The 22,459-nt window shown below is 43.3% G+C and overlaps 1 protein-coding gene and 2 non-coding genes across 3 annotated transcripts; 1 reads left to right on the forward strand and 2 right to left on the reverse strand.

Annotated features, from left to right (window-relative positions):
- Positions 1-2,770: 2,770 nt before the first annotated feature.
- LOC114910933 (cholesterol 24-hydroxylase-like) lies at positions 2,771-17,597 on the forward strand. The gene is made up of 15 exons (XM_029253480.1): positions 2,771-3,336; positions 3,554-3,628; positions 4,074-4,155; positions 6,421-6,494; positions 8,920-9,006; positions 9,364-9,502; positions 11,459-11,569; positions 11,665-11,821; positions 12,015-12,077; positions 12,211-12,283; positions 13,954-14,038; positions 14,199-14,309; positions 14,440-14,528; positions 14,657-14,723; positions 15,486-17,597. Exons 1-15 carry the CDS (start codon positions 3,182-3,184, stop codon positions 15,636-15,638), a joined length of 1,521 nt encoding a protein of 506 aa, XP_029109313.1. The 5' UTR covers positions 2,771-3,181; the 3' UTR covers positions 15,639-17,597.
- A 1,554-nt stretch (positions 17,598-19,151) lies between these two features.
- LOC114912380 (U4 spliceosomal RNA) lies at positions 19,152-19,295 on the reverse strand. Its single transcript, XR_003798239.1, has one exon. It is a non-coding gene; the product is annotated as a U4 spliceosomal RNA (small nuclear RNA).
- Positions 19,296-21,007: 1,712 nt separating this feature from the next.
- LOC114912398 (U4 spliceosomal RNA) lies at positions 21,008-21,148 on the reverse strand. The gene has a single exon (XR_003798254.1). It is a non-coding gene; the product is annotated as a U4 spliceosomal RNA (small nuclear RNA).
- Between the last annotated feature and the right edge of the window lie 1,311 nt (positions 21,149-22,459).

Genomic DNA, 22,459 nt, shown 5'->3' on the forward strand with positions numbered 1-22,459 from the left:
CCGACGCAGTTTGTGGCTCCTATCCGTTGGGCTTTATTGGACGATATCCAAGCAGCCCAACGTCAAGAACCCGGTCCCAACGAGCAGCCCCAAGACAAAGAATACGTCCCGTCCACTGTTCGGTCCGAGCTCCTACACTGGGCCCATGATGGTCCAAGTACAGGACACCCAGGGGTCAACCGAACCTTGAAGCTTCTCGCTGAACGCTTCTGGTGGCCATCCATGAGACAGGACGTACGAGACTTCGTCCTTGCCTGCACCACATGTGCCCAGGCCAAGGTCCCACGGCAGCTGCCAGCAGGGCTTTTAGAGCCACTCCCGATTCCCAACCGTCCATGGTCCCATATAGCGGTGGACTTCCTTACTGATCTTCCGTGTTCTGATGGAAACACCACCATATTGGTCGTCATAGATCGCTTTTCCAAGGCCTGTCGACTGATTCCTCTGAAAGGTCTACCTACAGCCCTGGAGACCGCGGAACTGCTGTTCCAACATGTCTTCCGGCTGTATGGCCTGCCAGAGGATGTCGTCTCGGACAGGGGACCCCAGTTCACCTCAAGGGTCTGGAAGGCCTTCTTTGCCCGCTTAGGAGTCTCAGTCAGCCTCTCCTCTGGTTATCATCCACAGTCTAATGGGCAAGTGGAACGCCTCAACCAGGAGGTTGGACGTTACCTGCGGAGTTACTGTGCTCAGAATCAAGCGGATTGGAGCAGATACCTCCCCTGGGCAGAGTACGCCCAGAACTCCCTGGTCCATTCGTCCACAAACTTAACTCCTTTCCAGTGTGTGCTCGGTTACCAGCCTCCGCTGTTCCCGTGGACGATGGAGACCAGTGGGTTGCCAGCTGTGGACGACTGGTACAAGAGGAGTGAGTCGGTGTGGGAATCCGCACATGTCCGTCTCCAGGAGGTGGTATCCAACCAAAAGGAGAAGGCCGACAAAAGGCGTAGGACTGTATTGTACCAGCCAGGGCAGAGAGTATGGTTGTCCACCCAGGATCTCAAACTGCATTTGCCCTCGAGGAAGCTTGCCCCCCGTTTCATCGGCCCCTTCAAGATCCTGAAGAGGATCAACCCGGTTTCTTACCGTCTTCAGTTGCCCTCGCATTATCGTATCTGTCCCACGTTTCATGTTTCGCGCCTCAAGCCCCATTGTGTTTCCGCCCTGCAGAGCCCAGCAGTCTCTCCACCTCCACCGTTGGATGTGGATGGTTCTCCTGCCTACTCCGTCAGGGCCCTCCTGGACTCCAAACGGAGACGGGGTACGCTGTACTATCTGGTCGACTGGGAGGGCTATGGGCCGGAGGAGCAGTCTTGGGTACCAGCACGGGACATCTTGGACCCAGCTCTTATTGAGGACTTCCATGAGTGTCATCCAGATCGGCCTGCTCCGCGACGGCGGGGGCGACCGCCTACCCGCCGGCGTTCTGCGGCTGGAGCCGCCCCTGGAGGGGGGGGTACTGTCACATCCCACGGGGTCACTGCCCCTCCTGGTCAGAGGCGGCGCCACTCAGTGCCGCTAGCTAACGCTTACCTATCACCTCACAGTCTCGTAGGACATGGAGGTATAAAAGGAGCCAGCGGAGCAGAACTAGTCGCGGATTCTTAATCAGCAGTTCTCTTGTGCTTCGTTGGCGATTGGTAGTCTCTTGTTCCCTCAGTTTGTTTCCTAGGTGTGCATGTTCCAGTCCCGAGTGCCCGTCCCGTCAGTTCCTGCCTCTTGTTCTTCAGTCCTGGTCCATCGTTCCTGTCCGGTATTTCGTCACGTCTCAGGGTTGCGGTCAGACTCACAGATTAGCGTTTCACTGTTCACCGTAGTTCCAACACCGTGTGTGTTTCCTGGTCTCGTGTTTCTTGTTTCACTTCCACCGAGTGTCTTACAATACTCACCGTACACGTCTAACCTCACACTGCACGTGAAGTCATTATATATCTCGTCTGTGTTTGGACGTAATAGCAACGCGCGTCCGTGTCGGACTCCCGTCCGGACGCTACACATGCTAGCTACCTCTGACTTGTATTAGGTTAATAATGAATGCGACACACTGATAAAATAAGCCTCTTATAGCCTATGTCTGTAAATAATATGGGACTGGTTGTAAAGTTATGACGAGGGGCTAACATACATATTTGTATTGGTACACGTTTATGAAATTATATAATAATTCACCGCGTCTGCTGCTGGAGGATGCTTTCTTCACAATTAACACAATATATTGCAGTTTACACTTTCTTACATGTTTAAATTGTATTCACCGTCTGCTGGAGAACGCTATGTGAGGTGATTTTTTTAGTGCTGAATTTTACATTTTCACGCGAAACCGTCTTTCAGTCCATGATTCGGGTTTACTGAACAACAGCGGAGCCGAGACCGTCACGCCTGCAGTTTATAAACTTAAAAGACGACGTCTCCGCAAATGACTATGCACAAGTCAGGTGCTTTTATTTGTTGAATGTAACACTAACAGGTGAAAATAAACAGAGTGGATGTTATGTAGCACTCGGTCTAGTATCAGTATGGAATACTGAGTACTAACGATCTGGCTAATGAGTTAGCCCAGATCCTCACGTGGATTCCAGAAAGGCGTATAATTATATAAACCCAGACGGACACGGAAAAAAGGAAGCTCTTCTTTTTAATATCTTGTAGGCAACTATGGATGACATATTTCACACAGCTGTCTTTACAATAAAATAAACAACATTAAAGTAAACTCCAAAACGAGCGAGGCACAAAATGTGTACGGACAAGTATATCAGCCTGCGCGCGCGCGGGAGAGAGGACCGAGGCGAGGAGCAACCCCTTAGTCTCCACCACAATACGTCATCATTACAGTACTCTAAACGTTTATTGTTTCCAGCGAAGACAAGAGACTGTTGTGTTTTTGCTAAACAAGTACTGAGTGGAGCTGCAAGCCCTGAATATTCTGTTTCGCAAAAGTTATTCGTGTTGTACATACTTTTTATGTCGTATGAAGACGTGCGGCGCATTTCTCTCAGCTCCGTCCGGACGCCTTCATACGACATTGTACACAGGAAATTGCAACACTTATAATACAAAACGTCACCTTTACCACAGTAAAGGCAGGACAACCTCAAAACCAATCTCAAATCCGTCCGTGGCGTAGCATTATGCTTCATAACTCATTTTCAGAGAGAGAGAAATATCGCAGAGAGTAAACATGTTAATGTTGTTGTTGCATACGTTTGGCGAATGTGGAGGGAGGTTTATGATTTATACCTTCGTGCTGCTTTTTGTGATCTTTGCGTGTTACTGCATGTATGTGAAATACATTCATATGAAATATGATCATATACCGGGGCCACCTAGAGACAGGTAAGAGCCTTGTTGTATTCTTTCACCTGTATGTTATGTGTCATTGGGCATAGTTGTGTAAGATGAGCAAAAAGTACAAATAATTTAGAGTAAGGACAATAAAGTTGGAATGCCTTTCTTGAAGTATTTACACATGATTTACTTGGAAGAGAAGGTACTGTATGTCATGTTAATGGAAATTCCATATTTTGTTTCTTGCACTCTGTGTGACTCTTAGCTTCCTGTTTGGACATTCTCCCGCCATATTGAAGGCAATGACAGAGGGTCTGGTTCATGATAAATTCCTGGAATGGTGAGAAACGATCCAAGCGCATGGAACGAGATATAACAGTGCATATCAGAGTTTGGTGCAGTGGGTAGGGCGAGTGTGTGTGTGTGTGTGTGTGTGTGTGTGTGTGTGTGTGTGTGTGTGTGCGTGTATACATTTGTGTTTACACAGAGCAGCCTTGTACCCTGTGGTTCCGGACCGCCGCAACCCTGAGGACAAACGGTTAATGAAAGTCAGCGAGTGAAACATCACTTAATCATAACACATAATGGAGTGAAAGCTGAGCAAAAACTACCTACCACTTGGGGCCCAAGTTTATTTCTTGTGTTCAATGAAATAATACTAATAATGTATTTGTCACACTGTAACGTTATTCCATACAAGGATGCATGCAACGTTTATATCATTTTACTTTTTGATTTTCAATGTCAAGTCACATCTTGTTTTTTGAACACATTTACTGTGGCAGGCATGAGAAGTATGGACCAGTGTGTCGCTTCAACGGACTGCACTCTGTATCTATAACTGTGACAAGTCCAGAAGCCGCCAAGGTAAGGTTAAAATTCATGTTCTAATAATTCCTGCACACAGTGCAGTTTGTAGTATGTTGGCATAAATAATGAAATGATCAAAATCCATGCAATCCTGACAGCATAACAAAAATATTGGTGTGTGATCACTTATGTATGTACCACGTAGAATGCTTAAGGTACAGTCCAAAGCCATTCAAGTCCAGGTGAATTGGACGCTCTAATTTGCATGTGCAGACATCCCTCGACTTTCGCAGATAGACCATTCTTCAACCGCTTACATAAATCAAACTTCACTCATTCACATTCCTCCTCGTTCCCCTGATGCTTTTCTCCAACCACGTACATCTCATTGAAAATACAATGAATGTGTGCATTACATTAGCAGAAAGGGAGACTTAGATGCAGACTCGTGATTTTTAAATACAGATAGTTTGTTCCTTACCACCGCACCGTATGAAAATGTACATCACACAAGTGGCTGTATTTAAAACTATCCGAATATCAACGATTCCTTACTAGTATTTTTTTTCTTTATATATATGTGTAAACATTTTACAGAGTAGTTGCGTAAAGGTTTATTTAACAGTGTGGAAGAAAAACACACAGAGACACACAGGGCTACAAAGAAAACTTTCCTTTAATGCAGCATTCATACAGGTGGGAGTCTCACACATAAGAGTCTCCCTGAAAAAGGCATACAGCAGTTACTTATACACCATTGCGCTTAGTCGATATGCCCCTTCAGTAACTTTCAACTTGCTCGGACTCGTGGTTCTTTTTTGCCTCTCCGTGTCAGGCACCGCATTGCCGTACCTAGTTTCGGTTGGCATCCGCCTAGGGTGGTTTCAGTGGTTCCTCTTATCAGCACACAGCAGTGGTCAGCAGATAACTTGTCCTTGCTTTTGCACAAAGCTTGCAACACTAATTCACTCAGTAATTTTCCACATGTTATGGTTACAAAGCCGAATTAGAGGCATAAAGCAGCATTCTTTTTAGCAAAGTTTAAATTTTTCTCTTACAACAGGCATAATCTCAAAGTTATAGTGCATGAGCATTTACACATTCCATGAACTTAGTAGATCATTGTCAAAGTGAGTCCAGAAGAGGTGAGCTTTAAGACCCTTTTTAAATATGGAGAGAGATTCACCAGTAAGTAAATCCTTCAAGTGCACATTTGCCACCAGGCATTGTGAATAATGAAATGGGTTAAAAATATGAGGAAAAAAAGCACTACACTAATGAGAGGAGATGCGTTCACAGTGATAAACTGGCGTTCTGTCTAGGGTGTACCCTTCTATGCACCCAGTAATGCCAGAATAGACTGTAGATTATGCAACCCTGACAAGGACAAGAGGTTACTGAGTGATCGAGTAAGTGTAATTTGTCTTGTAAAATACACATGATGAGCTATCAAGTCAGACTTCCAGGAACAGAAAGGTCAGTTAGACATACAAGCCTTGGTGACGCTAAGCACCACACAGGGTAAACAGCCCACTACTTGTGGCGTTGCTTCTCACATTTAAAATTTGAAAAGGTAATGGAAAGCCTTACTTATCAGTTCAAAGGCTGAAGTGATAACATGCATGGAATGACTGTGCTTTTTGATTTACAGTACTTTTATCACAGATGATACTTTCCAAGTAGCTCAGGAGAGAGGTATTAGGAGTAAATTGTGAAAGGTGACTCATTAAATAGTGTTGTCATAAAATCTAATCTTTTGTTTTATATCACCGCTTTACAAGCAGTTTCTAAAAGCACTTTGTAATAAAGAAGAAACTAGTGGGTTACAACCTTAACGCAAATAATTCTACTGTAAATATCAGCATTTAAAAATTACCGCACTGAAAGAACAAGAAAACCAGGGAACAGGAACAGAACATTAAAAAAAGGGAAAGCAGTAAGATAAATGATGAGGGGAAAAGAAAAGACGTGCGGGTATAGATATCAAGGTATACAGAGTAGCTTTGGTATTCTGTACATGGATTTCTTTCAGATTTTCCATGGGTTTTGAAATTGAGGCAGGAGTGTAGCTTGTTTCGTGGAGAAAAATGGGTTTAGTGACACATTATACTGTATGTCTCTGTTAAATGAATGGTGATTAAGAGTCAGTTTTATGAGACTTCACTTTACGGGCAGATTTTCGTGAATGAATTATGCTTGTTCTGCGAGGGAAGCCTGTACACATAATACAGAGATGCAACAGCCATTGAAAACAAGTGCAATGAAAAACTTTATTGGGGAAGAATGTATTTATATTCAAACCATATTTAAATTTTCCTGCAGGAGTTCTTGATGTCGCCGAAGTACCCCAAGAACCCTCATGTATATAAACGGCTCTTCAGCTTTTTTGGGACAAGGTTAGTTCCGAACTCCATAGTGTAATTTGATACACACTCTCTAGTGTCTATGAATCTGCCGACATAACACACACACACACATTTTCAGAACCGCTTGTCCCATATGGGGTCGCGGGGAACCGGAGCCTACCCGGTAACACAGGGCGTAAGGCCGGAGGGGGAGGGGACACACCCAGGACGGGACGCCAGTCCGCCGCAAGGCACCCCAAGCAGGACTCGAACCGCAGACCCACTGAAGAGCAGGACCCGGTCCAGCCGACATAACATTTTCTATGAATCTGCCGACATAACATTTTCTTTCTAAATCACAGTGAGTCCAGAAAAATGACTTTTAATAATTTGACATGTTTATTAAGCAAGGATAAATTTCAGCAATTTGAAATTTCTGGACTTCTTCTTGGTGTTCATGAAACCACTCTTGAATTTCTGCCTATGACATCATTATCATCCTGGAACATAGGAACATCATGAGGAAACAGTATTTGCATCAAGGGGTGCACCTGGTGCTGTAGACTTGCCTCATATTCTTTGGCTGTTATGCAACAATGCATAGTAGTAATCCGACTCCCGCAGATCCCCTGCTATGTTGAGCAGTTGGCAACAGATATTATGGGTTGAAGGCAACCTTTGGCTTTCTCCAGATGTAAACCCATCCGTATGTAGGAAATAGGTTGAAAAAGGACTCATCTGACCGTATTACTTTTTCTGTTGCTCACAGGTCCAGGTTTTGTGAGTTTGTCAGTGTTTGGAATATGCTTTCATTAGTTTTGAGACTGTTTCCCTTGGCATATAAAATAATTTTCCAGTTTTTGTGACCAATGCACTTGACCCTGCTTTAGGTTAACTTTTTTGTAAGTCAAAAATCGCCTTATATGAACCATGAGATTATGTAGACAGTTAACCTGCATTTTAAGATACGTTGTGTGATGGGGATTTGTTGTATTTTTTTCAACAAATTTCACATATCACAATGAAAATAATACCAATATAAAATGATCATATAAATACAGAACAGTACAATAATGTTTTCTCACTCCACTGTTATTTTCGCTTGCATTTCTAAAGATGTTGTCTTCCACTTTTAATTTTCAGCACCACCAGAACACTCAGTTTTTCTCCTGCTAGCCATTAAAAATAAACAAGTTGAAGGTGACTGCAAATGAAAACTTTCGTAAAGAAAATGCATTCGCTACTAGACCAAGCAACAAATATGGGTGCCTTGCAGCAGCCCTGCCAGCTGATGTTATTGTACAGCAGATCGATTTGGAGCAGGCATCGTTAGGCATTGCGACTCAACATTACAATAAGGTTGATGAGATGGATGTCGTAAGTTCAGGTGGCAGTGGTAATTCAAATGTAGTAATTCAAGGAGTAACTGTAATGTACTAAGATAAATAACTGTGTTAAATTACTAATTTACTTTTAACTTGATATTGTGGCCAAGATATTTATAGTACTCCTGGAGAATATTTGATACCATGGTTTACCTTTCCTGTGTTCTTGGTGCTGCTTAAATTCAGACATTTTACCAGTTTGTCATGACAAGCAGAGCCTGCAAAACTGGGGAAATTAAACTCTTGAAAGCACAGTCTTTAGTTCAGCTTCTTCAGCATGCAATATTCATCTGCTTCAGTGGCACATTATCCAATCACTAAACTGCAGTTTAAGAACAAGATTTAAAAATTTTTTTCCTGTTAATCATCGCTGTCAGCATCAGTGTTGGTAAGACGTTAGAAAATTGTTGACCACAAAGGAAAACAGGAATACCTTTCAGAGACTGACTTTTTTCATTGTGTGATTTAATCTTGAAGAATTCTCATTGAAGACTCAGAGTTTTCATCATTATAAGTTCTAAAACTTCTGTGTTTCAAAATGTTGCACTGCATCTGCAGTTGAATGTGAAATGCACAGAGAAGTGCTATATGATCAAACATGTCCGTAGGTGTGTGTGTTTTTGTTTTGCAGTCCCATATACAGGTGGTCCCCAATTTACGATGGTTTGACTTGTGATTTTTTGATTTTACGATGCTGAGCTGGCGATAGACATTCAATAGAAACCATACTTTGAATTTTGATTTTTTTCCCGGGCAAGTGATACGCACAGCGATGCTCTCTCGCGATGCTGGGCAGCGTCAGTGATTCGCATCTCCCATTCTGTCACACAGAGGTGTGTATTAGTTGTATTAAATGCATTTTCGACTTAGGATATTTTTGAGTTGTGTTGGGTTTTGGAGAATGTAACCCCATCGTAAATTTGGGACCACCTGTAGTGATTTATTCTAAATTACTTCAGATATTATTGCCATCCATCATAAAAAAAAATACTTATATTCTTGCGTTTCTGTCTTTTTGGCCTTTCAAAGCCACAGTGTTTCTTGACTTATCTCATGCTTACAGTAAATTTTATTGTTCGTTGTCGCTGAAGATTTTTTGGAAATGGCTTGATTACGGACTCGGACCATGATCACTGGTACAAACAGCGCCGAATTATAGACCCAGCATTCAACAGCTTGTAAGTGATTCTGCAGTATTCTTTTTAAGCACCTGTCTCAAATCCACTGCAAAAATAACTAATTGCACTCTTAACAGATACATCAGTTTTGCAGATTTAATTTTTTTTTGTTTTATTTAAAGACTAGTCAATGTTACACAGAAATCTCCTGCCTACATGAAGGTAAGCAAGGGAATAATACATTGAAAAAATAATCTGTTCCTGTGAAGAGGTGAGAGTTGACACTTTCAAGCAGACTTTATAGGTTTGTGTACCGTAAAGCACATTAGTTTTTTACCAATGACATTTTGCATAATTGACATAATCCCAGAATACTATGATTATGTCAGGCTTGTCTTGCCATGTTGTTGCGGACAGGTACCTGCGTGGGATGATGGATACCTTCAGTGAAGTTGCTGAGTATCTGATGGAAAAACTGGAGGAGATGGCAGAGAGCCACACTTCTGCACACATGCATAACCTTCTCAACCGTGTCACCCTAAGTGTCATTGCAAAGGTCAGCTGTCCAAAATTGTTGCGTCTTGATTTCTGCCATTTTGTGGTCTTTAACCTTCTGCTGTGTCTTCTAAGAGCATGCTGTCCTTTCATTGCTCGTTTCATTCCTTACAGCCCTTCACATTTTTTTCCACTATCTATATGCTTCTTTCATCTATATACTCAACATTACATATACATATACATTTATTCATTTAGCAGACATACATCTGTGAGAACAACACAAGTGCATTACACCACAGAAGGAGAGATCTGAATGCAGACACTTGATTGATGAAGACAGTCAATTTGTCACTTACCAGCATATAAACCAGTATATATTACACGAGTAGCTGCATATACAGTAGGTATTTGTTTTTTTTTTTTTAATTAGCAGATAACATACATTACATGTTTATCAAGCACATAAGAGATCAGGGGAGTCCAAAAGATGGGAGTTTTGAAACCTGTCTTGAATGTTGAGAGATTCAGCAGTTCTGAGTGAGAGAGGGAGGCCATTCTGCCACATCAGAGACAGAATCAAAAACTTGTGCTTTTGATTTTGGATTTTAGGTTGCGGCGGAAGGTGATGGTGAATGCATAAGCAGGAGGGGATTAGTAGTAGTTACGTAGGGATGGAAGTAGATGAAGAAATGATCAGAGACGTGCAGTGAAATAACAGAGAGGACAGGACAGCCACATGAGGGAAGTTTTTAAGGCAGATGGGAAGCAACCAGAGGAGGGTGAGGAGTTAAAGATTGCTGAGATAAAGAAATAAATTGCAGGGATATGTACATTAGGAGAGGTGGAGGGATGGAACTGAACGTTATCCAGTCAGTGTTTCTTCACTATGTTGCTGCTTCACACTGTCAATTTAAAGCAACCCAACCCACCAGGTTGTCATCATTTCATCGTAATTATGGAATGTTCTTCTCTACGATAACCAGGATCACGTGTTCCCCTGAGAGCACTAGCATGCTTCGGACACTGGTGATGACAGTGGTCCTGTAATGTCCAGCCTTTGTTTTTTAATGTATAACAATCTTAAAGATTAAAAAAAACCACAGCAAATTCCTTGTGTGCATCAGCACACACACACACACACTTTCAGAACCGCTTGTCCCATACGGGGTCACGGGGAACCGGAGCCTACCCGGCAACACGGTGTAAGGCCGGAGGGGGAGGGGACACACCCAGGATGGGACGCCAGTCCGTTGCAAGGCACCCCAAGCGGGACTTGAACCCCAGACCCACCGGAGAGCAGGACTGTGGTCCAACCCACCGCACCACCGCGCCCCCCGTGCGTCAGCGTGCTTTGCCAACAAACCTCATTCTCAATGCTAGCCAGAAATGACTAGGGACTTCTTTGCTATGATTAGTGTAATGGCTGTTCAGCTGAAAGGTCTTATGTAGCCCTCACTAGGTCTGAGATCAAAACTCACATCACCACTTTCTTTCGTCCCTTTCTATTCCTGAGTTGGCCTCACCTGCTTTCAACACTGGCTTCTACTCAGTGTGTTTACTTGTGTCTCAGTTTTCAGAGTTTCCACAACACTGATTTAAACTGAATTTATTAACCTAATTAGACTTACAATCTGGGGGTGCGGTGGCGCAGTGGGTTGGACCTCAGTCCTGCTCTCCGGTGGGTCTGGGGTTCGAGTCCCGCTTGGGGTGCCTTGCGACGGACTGGCGTCCCGTCCTGGGTGTGTCCCCTCCCCCTCCGGCCTTACGCCCTGTGTTACCGGGTAGGCTCCGGTTCCCCGTGACCCCGTATGGGACAAGCGGTTCTGAAAATGTGTGTGTGTGTGTAGACTTACAATTTTTCCGATTCATACTGCGGGACGTTCAATTCGTGCAGTTTACAGTAGGTTAACTGTCTTGTTCAAGACATGACTAGAACTTTGCTGGGACTCAATTCAGCAATGAAAAAATTACAGGCTTATTTCTTTTATTGCTGTGTTTCACACTTTCTTTGCAGGTTGCCTTTGGGATTGATTTGAATTTGCTGGAAACTGAGTCGCGCTTTCCCAAAGCCATAGAGACAGTCTTGAAAGGAATGGTTTACTGTCTTAGAGATCCAATGATGCTGGTAAGGGGGCTAATTTGTTCTCAGGATAAGTTTTAAAAAAGGGGAAATTATCATAAAGAATACTTTCCTCAACATGCATTGTTTATGAATTTCAGTTTAAGCCTTGGAAGTGGAAGTTTATTAAAGAGGTAAAGGATGCCATAAAATATCTGCGTAAAACTGGGGAGAAGTGCATCACAGAGAGAAAAAGAGCTATGCGGAATGGAGAAAGTGTGCCAAAAGATATCCTCACACAGATCCTCAAAAGTGCAGGTAAATTTTTATTTGTTTTTCATTATGTGGGACTAGATGATTTAATAAAAATATTCAAGCATTCAAGTCTAAATGTAATATTCAAGTAAATGTAATATTATTAACTGTAGGTACCCATAGAAAAAAAAAAAGAAGTTGCGTTCAAACGATTAAAGATGAAGTCATAAACTAACATTTGTACTTCTGTTAACAGAGCAAGATCAGCATGATGATCTTGAGCAAATGTTGGACAACTTCCTTACGTTCTTCATAGCAGGTCAGGTTGTCTCTTCACACTGTTTTTGGTCTGGCTTGAAAAATGCAGATCTCTGAAAACACAATTTGCAGTTTAAAATCGCTGTATGAAATTAGCATAAAATTGGAAATACAATTGTAATTTCTTTTTAAAGGGCAAGAAACCACAGCAAATCAGTTATCTTTTGCAGTAATGGAACTTGGAAGGCGCCCTGAGATACTGAGAAAGTAAGAGGAAAAATATACCCATTTTTGTACAATTTTTAAAATTTCCATGAGATTATCATCTAGAAGAATTGTGTAAACATTTAGTTATAGTTCAAACCAAACCAAAGTTAAAAAACCAAAAAGGGTTGTGGTAATCCTGAACCTATCCTGAAAGCATTGGATGCAAGACTGGCGGGGGTTATACCCTGGACACAGGGTAGCCACACATGCACATACTTACCCATTCATACACACACACACACACACACACACCTTCAGAACCCCTTGTCCCATACGGGGTCACAGGGAACCAGAGCCTACCCGGTAACACAGGGCGTAAGGCTGGAGGGGGAGGGGACACACCCAGGACAGGACGCCAGTCCATCTCAAGGCACCCCAAGCAGGACTTGAACCCCACGCCCACCGTAGAGCAGGACTGTGGTCCAACCCACTGCGCCACCGCACCCCTCACCCATTCATACACTAAGGGCAATTTAACATCACCAGGCAGAGAGACAAGGAGGGGGGATACATGAGAAAGCTCATGCAGTGGCATTCTGTATCAACTGGAGTGCTGTGATAGCAGAGGTCAACAGGCCAGACAGGAGATTTACAGTAGTTCAGGCAGAATATGACTATGGAATGGACCAGGATTTGCATACATTTTTTTTGTGAAATAAGGCTAACTCATGCTGATATTATACAGAATGTATCTGCAGGAGGGGGTGCGGTGGCGCAGTGGGTTGGACCGCAGTCCTGCTCTCCGGTGGGTCTGGGGTTCAAGTCCCGCTTGGGGTGCCTTGCGGCGGCCTGGCGTCCCGTCCTGGGTGTGTCCCCTTCCCCCTCCGGCCTTACGCCCTGTGTTACCGGGTAGGCTCCGGTTTCCCGTGACCCCGTAAGGGACAAGCGGTTCTGAAAATGTGTGTGTGTGTGTGTGTATGTGTGTATCTGCAGGCCTGGGTTGTGGGTTTGGTACGCTGAGAGAGAGACAGACTTGAGTCAGTTGCTCCCAGGCTCTTAGCTGATGACGTGGGCAAAGTGATCAAGTTGTCCAGTTTGATAGAGCACTTTCGACAGGAGAACGTACCAGCTGGGAAGTGAAGGATCTCTGTTTCGGAGAGGTTGACTATAGGTGGTGATCAGACATCCAGATAGAGATGTTCCAGAAGCAGGCAGCGATGGATGAGGCCTGAGGGAAGAGGTGTAGATTTGGAAGAATAGGGGCCACAGTACTGAGTCTTCTGGAGCACCAGTTGAGAGAGGCTGAGGGGAAGATCGGGGTCCCCACCAGACCACTTCTTAGGATCTACTTGTTTACCTGACAGGTAGGATTCAAACAATTTCAGTGCAGTTCCTTTGATGCCAAAATGTCAGAGAAAGGATAGTAGAATCCACAGGTTGACAGTGTCAGATACTCCAGACAGGTCGAGGAGTATGACGACCTAGGAGAAGCAGGCCGCTGTGGTCGACTGGAAAGCATCTAATACTGCCAGGAGAGCTGTCTCGGTTGAACATCCAACTTTGAATCTGATGCTCGTCAAGGAGGTCATTCTGGGAGAGGAATATAGACAGCTGATCATAGGTTGCCCTTTCCAGAGTTTTTGAGAGAAAAGGGAGGAGGGAGACTGGTCTGTAGTTCTGGACTGAGCCTAGTATTTCCATAAACAAACTTAAAAAGTTCTGTCCTTCAGGCTCAGACAGGAGATTGATGATGTTCTTGGCGCAAAGAAGAATATTGAGTACGAAGACCTGGGGAAGTTAACCTACTTGTCTCAGGTAATAACAAAGGACCTTTTGGAAAATCATGACATCAGAGTGAAGAAAATGGTGTCTTATCCATTTTTCTTATGAGCTTCTTGTAGTGTAAAAGATTAGCTAATAATGACTGTCCTTACACACTTTAACCATGAGCATGTCTGTCATTGACAAATAATAGGTTTTGAAGGAGACACTCAGGCTATACCCCACAGCTCCAGGAACATCTCGATGGATTGCAGAAGACATAGTGATCGATGGGATTCATGTTCCTGGAGGAGTCCAAGTTACTGTTAAGTGTTTTAAAAAGTCTGTTTTAACTCATTTGTTACACTGTGCAGCACGTGTACTGTGTAAGCCATGCATTTTTGACTCAAGATTTTTTTTCCCCTTTCACTGGAATTCTTACTGCAAATCTACAGATGAGCACTTATGTGTCAGGGAGAATGGAGGAATTTTTCCCAGACCCTCTGAAGTTTGATCCAGAAAGATTTCATCCTGATGCTCCCAAGTAAGTCTCTTTTTTAATTATCTGATGTGGTTTCCTGATTGAGAGACCTGTTATAAAGTGTATTGTTGACACCACAAAGCCATATTGCCTTACTTATCCCTAAGCATGTCTGTGTGGTTCTGCATCAGGCCTTATTTCACATACTTTCCGTTTGCCCTGGGACCTCGCTCCTGCATTGGAAAAACATTTTCACAGGTGAGAGCAGGCATGCATTTTCAGAGTTTATTCTGTAGTGCCATAGAGACACATGCTGGGTATATCAGGGATAATCATTTTATTTATTCCAGGTATTCACTCGATTATACATACAAACATTGTTAATGAGGTGTACACATACCTATATAATTGATTCACTGTAAGCATAATGCTGCCACATGAGTTGTCCATTACTTCGTCTGTGATTGCATGAGGTGCCTACATAAATTAGGTCGCATTACTTATTGTGTTACCACGATGGTGCCCACATTAATTCTACTTTAAGCTTATCCTTTTCTGCTAAGAGAGTAATCAAAATGGGGGGATGCGGTGGCGCAGTGGGTTGGACCGCAGTCCTGCTCTTTGGTGGGTCTGGGGTTCGAGTCCCGCTTGGGGTGCCTTGCGACGGACTGGCGTCCCGTCCTGGGTGTGTCCCCTTCCCCCTCCGGCCTTACGCCCTGTGTTGCCGGGTAGGCTCCGGTTTCCCGTGACCCTGTGAGGGACAAGCGGTTCTGAAAATGTGTGTGTGTGTGTGAGTAATCAAAATGAGTTCACACATTACTTTTTCAATGTTCTCATTTGGTACCCAAGTGAAATCTTCCATATTACTTTTCTGTGTTAGAATAACGGGACCAATGTGAACGACCACATTCTTGACCACCATTTATGTGGTCGTGGTGATATTTACTGAGCAAATCATGTTTTTTTCTCCAGAATTGAAATGCCTCCTCAGTGTTCTTTCCATTTTTGCCTACTACACAGATGGAAGCAAAGGTGGTTCTGAGCAAGCTGGTGCAGAGGTTCGAGATGCAGCTCATCCCCGACCAATCCTTTGACATCATGGACACAGGAACGCTGAGACCTCGGAGTGGTGTTGTGTGTAATATCCGATCACGAAGTCTAGCATCAGGCTAACTTGTATACCCTGCCAGAAGGCACATTCACACTTTCTGTCCTGAACACTAAGTAGATTATAGGAACATTTATGAATTTACACAAATTAATAATCACTCTGAATTTTTAATGAGATATTTGAATAATTCTTTATCTTCAGCTTTTAACATTTTAAATGTAATATGTAATAGTATTTTCAGGTTTCCGCTAAAGAAGAAAAAACAGTAACGCTCATGCTGATGTGCTACTCATTATTTTCTGAAATACCTGTAATTTTTGGACAGACGTGTTTCAGCAAGAAGCCTTTGCCAGCATACCCATATATAGCGAAAACCATGACATATTTACATTTACATTTATTCATTTAACCGACACTTTTGTTCAATGCAACGTACATCTCAGCAAAGCAAATATTTATCAAGACTTCATTTGCAGAATGATCAGGGTTGCATTTTTCTAAAATTTTAGTTAACTGGGTCATCTGAAAATGTCCATTGTGTTCAGCTGCAAAATGATCAGAGTTCCATCACGTGAGTGTATTAGCCAATAAGAACTAAGTAATGGCTGTGCTAATGAAGTAACAGTGTTTTGATTTGAACTGAACTGAACTGAATTGAAGGCTTTTGTTGTTACTGTACTGCTGTGCAATATAACGAAATTACAGTTTCAGATGAAATTACAGACGTGACAGTAGAATTTGATAAGTGAAACACATTTTTGTGTGTATTCTGCTTGAATAGCTTCATAATATGTCTGGAAATAGTAGTTCTGATAAATATGAACATCCAGTAGTAACTAATAAGCCGAAGAAAAGATAGATATTAGGATTCAAGAGAAAAACAAAAGAAGCAACGGTTATGTGGTCATGTTGGTGATGTTGACTGCTCGTTATCAACTTTAAAAAGGGCTATATTACCAAGAATGAGCAAGATGCTTATCTTGCTTCCCTAAGCTGTCAGAACATTGCTTGACATCGTTCTAGAAAGCAGTCTGAGGAGTGCCACTTGAATGACTTCTCGTATTCATATCAAGTTTAGGTTGTTGTGGTTGTTGAGTTGTTCCTATTTTTGGTGTAACTAACAGGAGGCTTCAAGCAATAAAACATGCCATTGCTGCAGCAGGAAAACCTCCAGTAGATGGTCTAGGAAAACACCTAAACCCTAAAGTTTTGCCTAAGTCACTATTGGACCAAGTCAGACAGCACATTTCGTCACTGAGCGGTAGAAAGTGACACAACGCTATTAGTAAAACGAAATGTCTCTACTTCCCTGCTGACCTGAACACAGGCAAATTGTGTCAGATTTTTCAAGAGAAGTTTCCAGGTGCAGCAAAATAAAGTCACATAAGAAACTTACGGGAAAATTTTCAATAATGATGTCAGCATATTATTTGGATATCCCAGGACAGATACTTGCAGCCAGTGTGACCAGTTTATCACTGAGATGAGTGCCATGGACTCAGAATTAAAAAGGTTTTCTGATTATCAACAGAAGAAACAATAACAGACTTAACAAAGAAGAGATGAGATTTGACTTTGCAGAATGACATACACAAGAAAAAGGCAGGGGTATTCTATAAACACAAGCGGGACACAAGTGTACAGATTTTCAAAAAAAAAAAACCCCTGTCTCAAATATATATACCAATGATATGTATTACAAACATCAACTGACTTGTATCATGTTCAATATCCATGTTCTTTCAACCAAATAATAATTTTTGCACTGCTATGATAAAACCATGGCCAAAAAAGAGCAAATGACTTATGTTCCATGCTGTGCAATTTTTGTAATGAACATTGAACACAAGAAGTGAGGAAGCTTCATATATTTTGCAGGCTGGAACAAGAACTTCACCAAATTTCGATTTTATCATTGCTTAGTGCATGCAAAGAAACGGTTTCAGGGCATTATTATGTCATTTCCAACACGTTATCATCCGTACATGAAGTGTGCTGAGAATTTTGGTTTTCGGAATCTTGAAAGCAAAAGCTCCAGCAGAAATTCCACAACAAGGGTGGCAACAGATAGGATGTGCAAGAAAGAAACCAAATACATTCAAGGTCATAGAATGTGAACAGGATCAATACTTCAGCTTTCACAGAGGTGATACTTACAAATCAACGTGTCCATTTGCCACAAGACCTGATCAGACACATTTGGCAAAAAAAAGATTAATGTATTTAGCAGATGCTTTTCTCCAAAGCAACTTGAAATGAATGAACTCTATGCAGTGTTACCAGCACACACACCTCACACTGCTGGATACACTACTTACAATAGATCACTTGTTAATACATCAGTGGAACACACTCTCTCTCTGTATCATTCACATACTATGGGCAATACATACCTACAAGTAAAATAAAGAGCCAGCTAAAGGACAAACAAACCAGTCTCCCAAGAGGGCTGTAGTGAGCCCTTGGAAATGATATGCTGTGGGAAAGTTCTCTTACGCCCCCTGACAACAAAACCGCACTACTGCACTTGATCTTGGCCAAGAAGCAATACATGCCTACAAACGAGAAAAAGAGCAAGTGTAACACACGTAAAACACGTGGTGTAATGTTTTGTTCTAAGGCCAGTAGGTTCGTCCGTGGAGGTGTAAATAAAGGACCACTCCATTTGGCAATTATTAAAATTAACTATTAAACTTTACCAAAAACTATATTTTTCTCATTTCTCATGTACATTATTTTCAGTAAAACACCTTAAATAACATAAAACTGAACTGTGATAACTTAAAGCAACAAGGAAAAAAATAAAAATTTGCTTACACACAATACACCACACCATACAACAAATTGTAGCAAAGGGCTAGTAAGGGTGCACCCCAATATTATAACTAGGCATACCCAAGCTAACACTTGTTTAACAATTAAAATTTAACACACTAGTAAAACAATCAATATTTTACAGTTCAAATATTAATTTCTCAGTGCTTCCAGTTTCAACACAGCAGTCACCGAGTTCCAACAGGGGAATCGTGTCCATCAAGTAGTGATAGTGTTCGTTATAACAGTAACACAAACTTGCCAAACTCCTCACTTGAAGATTGGAAATCGAGTCCTTTTCTTTTGTCTTCCAAATCCAAGGCTCAGTTCTGGCTCGCCATCTACGCCTTCGCGTAGAAAATCGTTGTTGCTCCAAAAAAAATTAAAACTGACCGAATCCGTGTGCAACGGAAACAGCAGTGGAGTGATTTCCTCAATTTCTTAAATTTTATCCCACTCAGTCAAAAAGTTTCGCGTGTGCGCTCTATTCACGAGATTCAGTTACAAAACTGAATCAGTGGCGCTCTTCACAGAACTGCCACGTGGGAAGGCGGGACTTCCAGTTGCACTCTCATCCTACTGGATGATTGACCCAGTCAATCAATTCTAAGAAATTAAGAAAAAATAAAAATAATCCCTCCCTCTCCTAAAATTATTTCCCTTAATTTAAGTTAAATCTGCTAATCATGTAATATATTGTGCAATATATTTACAGAGTTACACAAACTGAAGGACAAACTGTCATTGGACAAACAAACCAGTCTCCCAAGAAGAGACTATCAAAAATTGCCAAAGCCAACTGTGTTGCAAGTCTGCTTGACGGGGTATTGGGTTAAGTTTTCAACTAGCAATAATCACGCCTCGGTTCAACCTCACAGGCTACGATATTGCCACTGCGCAAAGATGTTCTACCCTTGTCATCACACCATGTCTGACTTTTGACACTTGCTTCTTGATCGCGGTGGGTTCGTCCAGTAAAATACGAGACACAAGGCGTTATGGGTAAAGTGCTCCCGCCAAAAACCTGTCCTGTCTGGAAACGACCGGCACATTGCTACCCCGCTGCAAACTCACTCATTGCATCATGCCACGTCCGTACAAGTGAGACGAAATCAAGCTGAAGAAGAAACAAGCTGTTGTTAGACTAACAAACCAGTTTCCCACGAGACTATCGAAAATTGCAAAAACCGACTGTATTTCAAGTCTTGGCGGGGTTCTCACAAACGGCTTCTCGGCCTTTTGGCTAAGACCGAAGTGCAGTGCCGGAGATTTTAGCGGGGGCAGAGTGAAGCGCCTAATACAAGACTGTGTGCGGCATGAAACCTAAAATATCATTTTATCTCGTTACTGAAACAATCTTATGCGGTTAAACAGCTCGCGTATATTTGGCTCCTGAAAGAACTGCTGACAAGTTAACTGCCATATTCCTTCATGTTGTGCCAGACTGTATAGTAGAACTGCTTACGTTAGTATTAGAAAACAATTTTCCTGTATTGTCGGACTTTGCTTTGTTGCGCTCGTGGAGAGCACCCCTGACTCCAAGCAGTTCCTATGTTTCATATTCTTACACACTTCTGCTGTATGCCCCTGACCCTGGCAGAGCCTGCAGAAGGGAGGCTGCTGGGGGTAAAAGAGATAAGACTTACCATTCTGCACGTTAAAATATGCCGGAGGATGATGGAGCCCGTCAGGGGCCGCGGGGTCGGGACGCAGGCGCGCCTGAAACTGCCCGTGCCCGTACCATATGCCAGGTCATCTCGGATATCCCTGTGGCCAGGTAGGAGGTCGACGTGGCGCCGGAGAAAAGCACGGACGGCCTCGGCGGGGACAAAGGGGTTGAAGACGTGGACGGTGACTATCCTTCTATCCGTCCACCAAAGGTGCTCAGTCTTATATTGCTTCAACCCCCCGTTCTTCTCCTTCTTACAGATTTCTATCATTTTCTGGTGTTTTTCATCAGCGAGAATGGTGACGTCGACAGACCGCTGGGGTCCATTCCTCTGAATGCAAACAACTTGTGCGGCGGTCAGGCCCAACCTTCTGAAGATGACTTCCCTGATGAACCCAGCACGATCCGGGAAGTCCTCCGCTGCCTCTCTGTTTCGCCCCCTGAAACGAGTGGTGTGCTTCATTCTAGGAGCCACATTACTAGCAGGCTGCTCCTCCTCATCTAAAGATCCTCCTGGGGCAGTAGGGCTCTTCTCCTTGGGCCTGGCCGCCTCTTCTGTAGGTGAGGCCATCGTCATTTCCGGTTCACCGGTGCCGCCACCTCCTCCAGCTGGCATCGGCATCGCGGCTCCGATATCCCTGGTAGTCCTTTTTCTTGAGAGGAGCTTTTCCGGGTGGGCGACTACTCTGGAGGAGATGGCCTCACCTACCCCCAGCGGTCGTCTTTGTCCCCGCCTGCACCGTCGTCAATCTCCCCACCAACGTCTACAATGGCTTCATCCGCCAACGCAACTCAAAGGTGGGTTGAAAGGGCTACGCTGTGGAAAAGTTCTCTTTACACCCCCTGACAACAAAACTGCACTAGATCTTGGCCAAGAAACAATACAATACCTACAAATGAGAAAAAGAGCCAGCTGAAGGAGAAACTGCCATTGGACAAACAAACCAGTCTCTCAAGAGACTATCAAAAATTGTCAAAGCCAACTGTGTTGCAAGTCTGCTTGACGGGGTATTGGGTTAAGTTTTCAACTAGCAATAATCACGCCTCGGTTCAACCTCACAGGCTACGATATTGCCACTGCGCAAAGATGTTCTACCCTTCTCATCACACCATGTCTGACTTTTGACACTTGCTTCTTGATCGCGGTGGGTTCGTCCAGTAAAATACGAGACACAAGGCATTATGGGTAAAGTGCTCCCGCCAAAAACCTGTCCTGTCTGGAAACGACCGGCACATTGCTACCCCGCTGCAAACTCACTCATTGCATCATGCCACGTCCGTACAAGTGAGACGAAATCAAGCTGAAGAAGAAACAAGCTGTTGTTAGACTAACAAACCAGTTTCCCACGAGACTATCGAAAATTGCAAAAACCGACTGTATTTCAAGTCTTGGCGGGGTTCTCACAAACGGCTTCTCGGCCTTTTGGCTAAGACCGAAGTGCAGTGCCGGAGATTTTAGCGGGGGCAGAGTGAAGCGCCTAATACAAGACTGTGTGCGGCATGAAACCTAAAATATCATTTTATCTCGTTACTGAAACAATCTTATGCGGTTAAACAGCTCGCGTATATTTGGCTCCTGAAAGAACTGCTGACAAGTTAACTGCCATATTCCTTTGCTTTGTTCAAGAGTGTAAATAAAAAAACCCTGCCGCATTTGCAATAACAGATGTCCTTTACAATTTTAAGTGATTAATTTAAAATTTTACGGGATATCAGGCTATGTCTTAGTATCAAACCTTTCTGTGAAATTATAAATAGGCTTACAGTATTGCAACTACATGTTCCCCAGTATCACATGTTGAAGACTGTATATTACCTAAAGGAATTATTACATTAGAATCAAATGACAAATGCCAGTAATAGCCAGGTAAGCGACTATATATGTTTGAGCCGATTTTGTAGCTATGAGTTGCTTAACACAAAACCGTGGTCAGAAGAGCCCTGCAGCTGCTGCTGCCCATCAGAATTCAAAGGTCCTCAGTGTTAGAACCAGCCAAACTCGCAACACGCAAACTCCACACACACAGCCTGAGCGGGGATATCGAACCCACGTCCTCTCGTACCACCCAGGTTTACCGTGCCCCGAGTGCAATTTCGAATATCACTTAACTGTTAATGTGGGAAGGGGTGCGGTGGCGCAGTGGGTTGGACCGCAGTCCTGCTCTCTAGTGAGTCTGGGGTTCGAGTCCCGCTTGGGGTGCCTTGCGATGGACTGGCGTCCCGTCCTGGGTGTGTCCCCTCCCCCTCTGGCCTTACGCCCTGTGTTACCGGGTAGGCTCCGGTTCCCCGTGACCCCGTAAGGGACAAGCGGTTCTGAAAATGTGTGTGTGTGTGTGTGTTAATGTGATAAACATTACACAGTTATGTCGTCAGGTGGTTCTCCATTTTGTTAGTGCGACT

The sequence above is a fragment of the Scleropages formosus genome, chromosome 1 (assembly GCF_900964775.1).
Source record: "Scleropages formosus chromosome 1, fSclFor1.1, whole genome shotgun sequence".
Taxonomy (NCBI): Eukaryota; Metazoa; Chordata; class Actinopteri; order Osteoglossiformes; family Osteoglossidae; genus Scleropages; species Scleropages formosus.